This window comes from Bos indicus, chromosome 15 (genome assembly GCF_029378745.1).
Source record: "Bos indicus isolate NIAB-ARS_2022 breed Sahiwal x Tharparkar chromosome 15, NIAB-ARS_B.indTharparkar_mat_pri_1.0, whole genome shotgun sequence".
Taxonomy (NCBI): Eukaryota; Metazoa; Chordata; class Mammalia; order Artiodactyla; family Bovidae; genus Bos; species Bos indicus.
The window spans coordinates 52,016,615-52,028,826 of NC_091774.1; the positions used below are offsets into that span (position 1 = coordinate 52,016,615).

The following is a 12,212-nucleotide window of genomic DNA, read 5'->3' on the forward strand; positions in this document are numbered from 1 at the left end:
GCTATTGTTTTTAAATTTTAAATACTACAAATCAGCAAGAAAAGGGCAAGCAGTCCAATATAAAACTGGGGAGACAATATAAGCACACAGTTCACATAAGATAAAATCTGAATGACCAATACCCCATATAAAAAAGTGCTCAGCCTCACTGATAATAAGGAAAGTGCAAATACCTGTTCCTCTAAGACTGGAAAAAATGGAAAAGTCTACAATATGAAGGAGTGGCAATAATATGGGGAAATGGGCTCTCTCATAAACACTTCCAGCACATCTTAATTCTGACAAGCTACATTTCAAGAATAGCCACGTGTCCTGGTTTACTTAAACAGTGCAGCTCTAGCTCCTGTGCATAAAAAGATACATGTAATGTTTCTAATAGTAAAAAGCATAAAACTCTAATGTCCACTAGTTGAGGAATGGATGAATGAAATGTTCTGTATCATATGGAATACTATGTAACAGTTAAAAGGAATAAATTAGATGTAAATATATGCAAACATGGATAGACTGCCTCCCCCCAAAATAGAGTGAAAGAATAAGTTATAAAAAAATAACTATATATAGAAAAATAGCATTTAGTTTCTTTACAAAATGAAATCAAACTACTTGTACTGCCCACTGAATACACACTGTTTTTTTTTTTTTTTTCAACAGACTGGGAGAATACACAGCTAATTATAGGACTTGCTTCTAGGGAGAATGAAAGGGTAATGAATCTGATACTAAAGGACACAGATAAATTCCATTTCTGTTTCATATTATCTTTCTTAAAAAATGAGTATGCAAATAGATTATGATGTCAATCGTCAATTGGGGGTGGTGAGTATACGGTGTTTATAATATTCTTTGTACCCAGTTTCACATAATAAATATAATTCCCATTTTAAATAAATGTAGATGGTCCCAAATGAAGTTGACGGTCAATCTAATAAAATGAGCCCACAAGACATCCTAGCCCTATCTATGCTGTGGATTCAGCCGGGACCTCCGGGGGGCAGGGTGAAGTGTAAGCAGGGACCACAGGGTTGCGAGGTGTAGGGTTCAGATGTACAATGTACAAAAAAAACAGGGTGCTGGAAATGAGATAGGAAAACTGTAAGCTGGGGTGCAGCATAGTGAGTAAGATGTGCAGGACGGGAGTAAGGGTAGAAGCTGCGGACGCAGTGTGTGGGCACAGTAAAGAATACGAAGATGTGTGAAGTGGATCCGGAGGCGTGAGAGCCTAAGAAGCAGTTTGGGGGCGGTTTAAGTCCCGCAAGACTCTTCAGCTCTCAGATTCCTGAGTCTAAGCCGCTACTTTCACCGCTTCTCGGAATGCGCTATTCTGTCCACTTCCTTTATGGCCACCCTTCCTCCCTTTTGTCCATTCTCCTCCCCATCGAAAACCCGAATGACCCTCACCCGGGATAATGGACCTCGAAGTGCCACCGCTGCCTTAGATCTTGGACCAAAAAAAAAAAAAAAAAATTCTCCCGCCAATTTGGCTCTCTAACCTCCGCCTTCTGACCCGAAGCACCACTCTTCCGCCTCCCGAAGCCCAGGAACAGGTTCTGGGGCCTCAAGAAGCCGCTGTTTCCGGAAAATGACTCCCACCAAGGTAAGAAGACACGTGCTATAGACAGAAAAATACATTCGGGTGGTTTATGTATATTTCACGCATTGCAAATCTCCCTGAAAGAGCGGACTTTAAACTTCCGGGTCAGTTTCTATGCATTCTGGGAAATGTAGTCCGTAGTCTCCACGCTTCCCTCGAGTTGCCCATTGAGGGAGCGTCGCAAAATAGACAGCTTAGGTGCCCTTCTCTTTGGTTCTACACAGGGGAAAATTGGTGACATATTTGTATGAAAATAATACAAGGCTAATTTCTCATTTCCCAAGATCCCTCCTCCGCCGCCGAAGCTTACAAGTACACGGAACCCACCCCTCCTTAACCTTTAAGTGGGTAGCAGGCAGACGGTCTCTTAGTTGCCTTCGGGTCTCTGCCTGTCTTGGTGCCCCGCCCCCTCTGCCGAAGCTTGTACAGCCGATTGGCTAAAAGCAGTTGAGCGGCGGAAGCAGCTGGCTCGCGCGGGGCCTGCGGGGAGGGGGAGAGCCGTGAAGATGGCGGCAGTGGTGGAGGTGGAGGTTGGAGCCGGTGCTGCCGGGGAACGGGAGCTGGATGAGGTGAGAAGAGTTGAGAGTTGAGGAGAAGAAAGACTCAACCTGAAACTGAAGGGAAGGGAGGGGAGGTATCGGGAGTAGGGGTCCTAGGAGAGACGAGATCCTTAGAGGGAAGGAGCCAACTGGGAAGCTGGTGCGCGGAGAGGGAAATCTGAGGTACCCGGGACTCGGGGACTCGGAGGCAGTCATGGGGTAGAAGATTTGCAGCAACCTCAAGGGTGGAGGTGGGGGACAGAGAGAGAAGCCAGAGGGGTGGGGGTGTTAAGATTTAGGATTATTAGCTAAGGGTCCTGGGGAGGACTGATGGGCTGCCAGGTGGTTTGAGTTAGAGGGGCGTAGACTTCTGTGAGGGAAAGCTGGGTTTTCACTGAGGGAAAGGAAAGGACTGTCTGGGTTTGGAGTCGGGGCGAGGGACGCGGACCAGGAAAGAGTGTTTATCTACCAGTATTACAGGTTTGAGTTATTTTTTATGTTAGAGCGCTTTAAGTTCTAGAACTTTGTACGTAATGTGGGCTCGATAGAGTTTTGGTCAACGAATGATAGAACGAAAGGGTGAATGAACGATTGTATAGCGAAATTTATCCATTCACTCACTTAAAAGTTTCAGTATCACCTTTGAGCGAAGCTCAGGGGTAGGTGCTAGGGACCTTCCCATAGAAGAACCCAAGGTATGGTGGTGGGAGACGCACAAGAAGTCTTTTCATCGGAGGTAAGACGGTGGCACTGAGAAGAGGGGACCAGTTCAGTTTGGGGTAGGGAAGGCTTCTCCGAGGAGTCGAGTCTTAAAGAATCAGCGATTCTCTTTCACCTTTCCCTCTTTCCTGTTAGACTTACGAGTTTTTTGAGAGTGAGCTGTTGAGGGTGTATGTCTCTTTTACCTACGTAACAGGCATTTAACAACGGGTGTATTCAGTGACCAGTGGTCCTTGAAGGAAATCACTAGGAGGAAGGAGACATTGAGTTTGAAGGGAATGAAGGGACAGCGCTGAGAAGCAGAGAGAGAAGGTGAGAAAGGAAAGGGAAAAAATTCCGAGGCCAAAGGTACATTCATGGCTAGGGGTGCCAGTGGTCTTGCCCATGACAGCATACGGACAGCAGGGAGGAATATGAGAAAGGGGTTTGATTGTCAGGGATGGAACCAGTGGGGTCTCTGAGGGATCAGCTTCTTAGAGGCCTTGGCTGGGTGGGGATTGGGGATGAGGCCCAGAGAAAAGGAGTAGAAGTGGACTTGAGAAGCAAAGCTTGTTGTTTGGTGGTGGGATGACTTGGAGGTTTTGGTTTACCTGATTGGGAACATTAAGATGGGGAGAGGAGACTGAGAAACTGACAAGTAGTCAGAGCAGGGAGAGATTTTTAAAGAACCGTTTTAGACCCATATCTTTCAGTCACTAAAAACTAGGAGTGTTTGGATACCACTTGGTTGGTGAAGTGGGGTAATTGTGGAAATGACTTCCAAGCCCCTTTCAGCTTTAAGTTTCTGTGATTATGGTTGCCTGTAGTTCAGTGAGATGTATTTGAAAGTGCCTTGGTAAAAGTAAATAATGTGTTTAGGTTATTATACATGCTTTGTTAATCATGTATAATATGATCCTTTGAACCGGGGCGGGGTCGGGGGGAGCTGATATCAGTTACATATACCAGGGTTCATTGAGATAAAGAGCAAACGTTTTGGCAAAGGAGAAAATAACTTAAGTTTTGAAGTTAGGTTATTTTTGATTTTTGCTTATCTTCCTTATTGTTTTAAAAACCTAAGTGCTTCTAGTATCATAATTATACTTCTAGAGTGTCATGCCTAGAAGTCAACTTTATATGAAGCACTAGCATTTATCCCAGAAACTTCTGTTCCTTGTTTCATTTAGTAAGAAATAATATAATCTGCTGTCTGGAAATTCTATGTGGACTGGTTCTGTCCTTTTCCTTGTGTGTTTAAGAAAGTAACTCTGGGAAGCAGGAACAGTTTTCCCTTCGAGCTCAAATAAGGAGGGGGAGAGGCAGGGGTATGGTCTGGCTGACCTTAGTTTGTGAGTGAGTTTCTACTAATGCTTCTCCAGCTGTTTTTTAGCATCCTTAAGTAGTGAAACAGAAGGTGAAATCCATCCTTTAATTTGTAATTATGGGAATCTTCCATGTATTACGCACTGGGAATTCAAAGATGAGTAAGACAGGATCTTTACCGATTTGTAATGTAGAGAAAAGACATGCAAATGGCCTGCTGCAATACTAGATACTTTTTATAATGGAAGGGTGTAATAGATTCAGTGGGGCGCTAGAGACAAGCACTCAAATCTGCTGAGAGTCATTGAAGTCTTTATGATGGAGATGGGTTGAAGCTGAAAAATGAAAGGTCAGGTTTACAAAGAAGCATGTGGTATCAGAGTTCCTCTCCTTTAACACTTTCTACTTGGTAGAGAGACTACTGTGAAGCTCAGATTATAAAAAAGTAATGGATAACCTAGCTAAGATGCCACTTCTATGGAAAGACTGCATGCTCTGATTTCTTTAGGATATCTGATCTGTTTTCCAGTATCAGATGTCCTTAGCATAAGTAATCTGGAATAGCAGCCATTAGTTTATTCATATTCTTTTCCTTTCCTTTTTTCTTTTTCATTATTACTTTCTATAGTAGTTAAGGTAGTTTAGGTTTCACTTACTGCTTCTCCTGAATAGAAAAGACGGCTTAGGAAAAGAGCTACTAGTAGAAAAGACCACTGTTTATTGAGCCCTTATCATAAACCAGCTCCCGTTTAAAGCCTGCATTATCTCATTTATTATTAACAGCAACCTTGTGAATTAGTTGGTGTTTACTGCATTTTGTAAATGAGACTGAGGCAAGAGAGGCTAAGTGGCATTCCCAGGATTCCAACAGTTCATGATGGGGAAGTGCAGATTCCAGCTAGAGTCTGCCTCTGCTGTGCAGAACTAAGTTTTACACCACCGTGCTATGCTGAGCACCTAGGTTCCATTCTCAAGCCAGACTCATCTTACCAAAGTAAACTACCCCTTTCTTAATCTACAAAGGACCCATCACAAATATGTGAAGCAGCATTTCATTCCTGAGAGGTTCAGAGTGGGGGTTAACTAAAAGAATATTGGTTTTTCTATACAGATCCTTTAGTTTACCAGTAATGTGATTCTGCTGAGCCCCTCCCTGGTCATGGGGAGTGACCAGCCCAGTGGCAGTTAGGGAGATAAGCTATGGGTCTAGCCAGCTCAGGCTAGGTATTAAACAGGCTGTGATGACTGGCTAAGTTCTTTCACTTGCTGAACACCATAGGGTGCTTGAGCGTGTTGGGGAGGATAAAGCATGGATACCAGCTTGGAGGCCTGGAAGCTGACTTACTCCTGGAGCCTGTGAGTTCCTTCGTGAAGGGGTAGTGGGCCAGCCATTAGAGGAATTGGAGGCACCATCTTGGCATGGAGACCTGGCTTGGGACCTAAGCTTAAAAAAGCACTTCAGCATCCTATTGGGGCCAGCCTGCCTGCCTGGATAGTTCCTGTGAATTCTGGATGTGTCTGCTCCCAGTAGTTGTCCATCTGCCAAAATGATATGATATCATGTAGATCAGTGAGTAGCTTCCAGATCAAGTTCAAAGCAGCCTACAGCTAACTTATTGTTGCCTTTAGTGCATCATTTACCTCTTCTGGGCCCTGATTTATTCTTGTTAAAAGAAAAGATTGGATTAGATTGGTGGTTTTTAAACCTTAGTCATGAAACCCTTTATTTAAAAAAAAAAAACTCACTTTGAAGACTTGTAGTCTTTGAAGGGACTCAGAACCCGTTGAGTGTCTCAAACCACACTTTAAAAGCCAGGGAGCTTTCTCTTACTGTCCACTGATTGGGTGACCCTATTTTATGTTCCTTCAGCCTCCTTGTACTTCCTCTAGCCCACATCTACCAAGCATTATTTTAACTGTCTGTGTCTTCCCCACTAGATTGTTGGCTGCCCAAGAGCAGAGTCCAGGTCTGTGTTGCTCGTGGTCACAGTCCCTTCACTCGGTGTGGGGCCTGGCATAAAGCAGGCACCGAACAGTGTTCAACAATTATTATTTTTGAATAGTGGTAATACACTCCTCTCCTTAGTAGTATGTGCTTTTTAAAAAATTGAATGTTTACAGCATCCCTATGAGAATTGAACTGTTGAACTAAATCGTGGCTAAAGCTCTGACATCCAGTGAACCATGTTTCTGATTCCTGCCAGGCCTTTGTTTGTGCTGTCCTGTCTGCCTGGAGTACCTTCCCTTTCTCCCTGTGTCTTTCCAAATCTTATGTGTATTTAAGGTCCAAGCCCAAGGCGCTCTTGTCTTGTAGAACTAGTCTGATCTACACTAATACCCTCTTTCCTTGTCTTTCATGGTTTTTCTCTGTATTCATTTATCAATTCATCAAACTTAATTGTTCCAGGTAGTGTGCTATGCTTGATCATATCATGATGGATAATGTGTGATAACTGCCTTCAAGGAGGTCACAGACTAGCCTGGGTAGAGAGTGATAAGTACAAATTTGTGTCACAGGTGCTGTGTCAGTGGAGTAGGTGCCATAGGTACATCAAGGAGGAAGTGGCAATCTGTATCATATCTTCTTTTCTCAGGCAGACTGTAGATATTCCCATCTGTTGCTTTTTCAAAGTAGCAATCTTGGACTGTTTGTTTTGTTTTTTGTGTTCCCTCCCATGGGTTTCTCCCTGTAGACATTTGATAAATGCTCCTTGTTTCCAGGGATTTTCTTCTCTAGGGAAAATCAAGAGCTTGTTGAAGGATTGAGGCATGTGTGACTGAAGTTTAATCTTGGCTATCTGACCATGTATCTTCAGATTTTTTTTTAAAGACTTTTTAAAGACTAATCATTTTAAAATGAGTAGTAGCATAATGTAGTGTGCAAAAAAAAAAAAAAAACAAAACTAGTTATAAATGATAGACCTAGGTTTTAGATTAGGAATAGCAGATTTTGTTTTATCTCAGAGACAGCCAGATGATAATAGATGCTTAGAAGACTGTGTTCAGAAGGATTCTAAGGCCAGGGCTCAGCGGGAGAGTGCTGAAGGCAAAATGATACAGTACTTACTATGTGCCAGTTCCTGTGCCAAGTGTTTTCTATGCATTATCTAATTTCATACCACAACTTTACAAGATAGATATTATTATGGCTATATCCATTCTACAGATGTGGAAACTGAGGCACAGAGATTTAAGTAACTTGCCTAATTTGGACAGATGGTAGGTGACAGGTAGGGTTCAAATCCAAGATGACTCCAGCATCTGTGCTCTTAACCACTGTGGGCAGTATGAGTACTATAACTTCCCATGCTGTCCTATGCTAGATATTTCTACTGTGTAAGGGTGGGACTTCATTTACAGAGGTGATTTGACTCGGAATCACACTCTTTGAGACTGAGTTCTCTTTGAAAGTGCTTTTTGTTGCTCAGTTGTGTCTGACTCTGCAATTCCATGGTCTGTGGCACTCCAGGCTTCCCCCGTTCTTCACCATCTCCTGGAGTTTGCTCAGACTCATCTCCGTTGAGTTGGTGATGCCATCCAACCATCTCCTCTTCTGTTGTCTGCTTCTCCTCTTGCCTTCAATCTTTCTCAGCATTAGAGCCTTTTCCAATGAGTCGGCTCTTGGCATCAGGTGGCTAAAGTATTTGGAACTTCAGCATCAGTCCTTGCAGTGTATATTCAGAGTTGATTTCCTTTAGGATTGACTGGTTTGATCTTCTTGCCGTACAAGAGACTCTCAAGAGTCTTCTCCAGCACCACAGTTCAAAAGCGTCAATTCTTTGGTGCCCAGCCTTCTTAATGGTCCGACTTTCACATCCATACATGACTACTGGAAAAACCATAGTTTTGACTATATGGACCTTTGTTGGCAAAGTGATGTCTCTGCTTTTTAGTATACTGTCTAGCTTTGTCATAGCTTTTCTTCCAAAGAGCCAGCATCTTTTGATTTCATGGCTGCAGTCACCATCTGCAGTGATTTTGAAGCCCAAGAAAATAAAGTCAGTTGCTGTTTTCCTGTCCATCCTTATATCCTTGGTGCCTGGCATAGAGTATGACTCAATAAATGTTTGAAGATAGGAGCTTATGAGAGATTCCACACCTTAATTCTTCATCTTTGAAATGATAGGTTTGGACCACATGACTTCTAGAGGTCTCCTGCAGCTTTGAAAGTATTTTACTTTGCTTTGTGAGTCCTGTAATTCCTGTTGGGTACTCGGTAAATGGTAGAGAATGACCGAATGAAGGTGTAATTATTATTAATAATCTGTGCTCATAATCTTAGGATAAGAGTAGAAAAAATGGTGATAGGAAAGTTGTAGACAAAAAGGCCTACATATAACCTCCAATACTGTAACCTTTGACTTTCTGTGCAGTCAGAGTCTCATACTCCGGCAGACACCCTGTCTACATGTCTACAGTTTTTCCCATTTGATTTCCCATTACAAACCTCCCACCGCCCCACCTCCCCCAGCTCACTCTTTCTTTTTAAAATTAACCTTTTACTTAATAACTCATCTACTTCCAGAAGGAATTTAAAGTGTCCTCTGGTCAATAAAGAGCTTCCCAGGCAGTACAATGGTAGAGAATCTGCCTGCCCGTGAGGGAGATGTGGAAGATGCAAGAGATATGGGTTTGATCCCTGGGTCTGGAAGATCCCCTGGAGCAGGAAATGGCAACCCACTCCAGTATTCTTGCCTGGAAGAGTCCATGGACAGAGGAGCCTGGCGGGTCCATGGGTCACAAATAATCAGGCACGATGAGCACATACACATGCTGGTCAATAAGGGAAGGTTGGAGAGAGAATAAGAAAAGATGAAGAGGAATGTTCTAATTTTTTGAATGCAGGAACTGTCTTTCTCATCTCTGCATTCCTCTGCCTTACCCAGTGCTTGGCAATAGCAGACATTGATTATATTTGTTGAATAAATGAGAATGTTTGTAGATGTGGATTCTACTCAGGTTTAAGGAAGTGTTGACTAAATTGCAAAGATTAACTGACATACTGTCTGTCCTGGCCGGGCAGTAATACAGTAGCTCCTGACAGTACTGTTTGCTTATAAACTGCTTTTCCAATTTTAATTAATGCCATATTACTGCTCAGCAGTGAGTCATAAGCACAGAGTCTGAGGACCTGCTTTTCCTTACTGTGTTGCATTGTTTGTTTCCCCCAGTGAGCAGTGAACTTACTGAGGGGACAGACCATATTATTTTTCACCTCTGTGTTCCCAGCACCTAATCTTTCACAGTAGTTATCGTAGAGTAGATATTCAAATGCTTATTGAAGGATCTTAAATCTAATCCATTTACCCATGTCAAACACTCCCCGCAAGTGGTCACCTAGTCTGTGTTTAAACACAAAGAATCCACCTGCCGATGCAGGAGATCTGCGTGGAGAAGATCATCTGGAGGAGGAAATGGCTAGCCACTTCAGTATTCTTGCCTAGGAAATCCCATGGACAGAGGAGCCTGGTGGGCTACAGTCTGTGGGGTCACAAAAGAGTTGGACACAACTTAGCTCAACTAAGTAACAGTGAAAGGGAGTTTATCATTCTTTGGTCAGCCTCTTCCTTCTTTGATTTCCTCTGTTGCAGTATTCTTCAGATTGGGCTAGAATTCTTATTTCTGTAGCTTCATCTTTTTAGTCCTCTTTTCCTAGATCCTACTTCTTTGCATCTTTGACCCATGATGGAGGCACATGGCCCTGCAAGAGAATCCTCTGATGAATTTAGGTTCACTCCACTTGGGGTTAATTAGGTTCAGTTCACCTAGGGCTATTGGCCTAAAAGCTTACTCTGTGGAAGTCAACCCAGGATAATCCACCCAGTGTCATTCCTCTTCTCTATTTTATTTCTTTGTGTTTTCCCTTTTTGAAGTCATTTATCTCTCTGCTCCTCAGAGGAAAATCTGTCGGTAAACATAAACTCATTAGTTCCCTCTAAAGTGCAGCTATCCCAAGAGGATGCTGAGTTGTGGCCATGGGGCTTTTGGCCTTGAGCAACTAGGGAGAACCAGTGGGGAAAGGGGAAGCTGGAGGCAGAGAGCATAGCCCTGCTGTGGTCTGTTCCCTCTGCCCTCCTTCCCCCTTCCCAGTAGGATGTTCTCAGTAACTGAGTGTGTCTGTTACTGAGGACGTCTCCAGTGGCGTTCTACTCCCCATTTGCCCATAGGATTGAGCCCACCCTCTTGCTGAGCCTGTCATTAAGCTTCCTGTCATTTAGCTCTCTTTCTAGTGATAACAAACAATAGCTAAATTTTTTAGTGCATGCTGCATGGCAGGCATTACACCAAGCATTTTACATGCATTAGCTATTTTAATTCTCTTTTAATACTATTATTGTCTTCACTTTCCAGATGAGTAAAAACTGAGGCATTGCCAAGTAACTTATTCAGGGGTGGATAGCTTGTAAGTAGAACTGGGATTTGAACCCAGCGATGGGATGCCATAATCTCTATTGCTGGTATACTTTATAACATTAATTTACTGTTTTCAAAATTCACTGTATATTTATTAAGCATTTAATTTTGCCAGATACTTTATTTTGTGTTGGGGATTCATAAATGATTAAAGAGGGACTTCCTTGGCAGTCCAGTGGTAAAGACTCCACTCTTCCACTGCAGGGGGCATGGGTTCGATCCTTGGTCAAAGAACTAAGATTCTGCATGCTGCACGTTGTGGCCAAAAAGAAAAAACAACCAAACCAAAAGAACCCCATAAATGTTTAAAGAGACTCTGTGCTTCAAGAGTTCATGGTCTAGTAGGGAGAGGGACCCCCTAAGTGATAATGACCAATGTAGTGTGATGAGTGAAGTCATGTACAGGTACCACAGGTACATGGCAAAGTGTGAAAGTATATTTGGGAGAGTTAGGGAAGACTTCGGAGAAGATATGACGTTGGGCTCATTTTTAAAGCAAGAATAATGTTTATCATGTGATCAGGAGACTAATTTATACAAAGGTAAAAGCACATATATGTGAAGGACAGGAGGCTTATTATCTCTAAGCATACTATTAAACATACTTTTCTCCACTAATAAAACATTTAGTGATACCTGCTTGCTTTGTGCAATGCACTGTGTTAGGTACTTATGTTGAGAAGAAATAATACTAATTCATGTTTCATGCCTTCAAAGAGCTTTCATCGTTCAGTTAGAAAAGTAGCCCATGTAGTTCAATTAGAAAGGCTATAATTATAAAGTAAGACATTCTAAATACCTCATCAGTAGAAAAAACAAAGTGCTGTTGGGGAAGTAAATCTCTTCTTATCAAAATGGTTAGGGAAGACTTCATGGAGAAGGAGACGCCTGAGCTGGACCTTAATGGATGATTTAAGTTTCACTAGAGAGAGCATTAAAGCTTAATTTAATTTAATTAAAACATTAATGAGAGGCTTAAAGCTCAACATTCAGAAAATTAACATCGTGGCATCCAGTCCCATCACTTCATGGCAAATAGATGGGGAAACAGTGGCTGACTTTATTTTTCTGGGCTCCAAAATCACTGCAGATGGTGATTGCAGCCATGAAATTAAAAGACACTTACTCTTTGGAAGGAAAGTTATGACCGACCTAGACAGCATATTGAAAAGCAGAGACATTACTTTGCCAGCAAACGTCTGTCTAGTCAAGGCTGTGGTTTTTCCTTTGGTCATGTATGGATGTGAGAGTTGGACTATAAAGAAAGCTGAGTGCCTAAGAATTGATGATTTTGAACTGTGGTGTTGGAGAAGACTCTTGAGAGTCCCTTGGACTGCAAAGAGATCCAACCAGTCCATCCTAAAGGAGATCAGTCCTGGGTGTTCATTGAAAGGACTGATGTTGAAGCTGAAACTCCCAATACTTTGGCCACCTGATGCAAAGAGCTGAGTCATTTGAAAAGATCCTGATGCTTGGAAAGATTGAGGGCAGGAGAAGAAGGGGACGACAGAGGATGAGATGGTTGGATGGCGTCACCAACTTGATGAACATGAGTTTGAGTAAACTCCAGGAGTTGGTGATGGACAGGGAGGCCTGGTGTGCTGTGGTTCATGGGGTCGCAAAGAGTTGGACATGTCTGAGAA

General features: G+C 42.6%; 2 protein-coding genes across 5 annotated transcripts in view; one reads left to right on the forward strand and one right to left on the reverse strand.

Moving 5' to 3' along the window:
- XNDC1N (XRCC1 N-terminal domain containing 1, N-terminal like) overlaps nucleotides 1–1,904 on the reverse strand; it is a 38,385-nt gene extending 36,481 nt beyond the window's left edge. Inside the window, exon 1 of the mRNA XM_019975768.2 lies at nucleotides 1,402–1,904. The gene's annotated coding sequence lies outside the window, so the exon portion shown is untranslated. The remainder of the gene's footprint in view (nucleotides 1–1,401) is intronic.
- A 150-nt stretch (nucleotides 1,905–2,054) lies between these two features.
- RNF121 (ring finger protein 121) overlaps nucleotides 2,055–12,212 on the forward strand; it is an 83,200-nt gene continuing 73,042 nt past the window's right edge. The window contains exons 1-2 of one of the 4 annotated variants that reach the window (XM_019974534.2): nucleotides 2,084–2,163; nucleotides 3,050–3,165. Coding sequence is in view for 3 of the 4 variants with exons in the window: in XM_019974533.2 (XP_019830092.1) it covers nucleotides 2,101–2,163 (63 nt within the window). In the remaining variant the exon portion in view is untranslated. Of the gene's footprint in view, nucleotides 2,164–2,707; nucleotides 2,870–3,049; nucleotides 3,166–12,212 lie in introns of those variants that run through there. The other 3 variants (XM_019974533.2, XM_019974535.2, XM_070803831.1) reach the window with 3 other exon arrangements.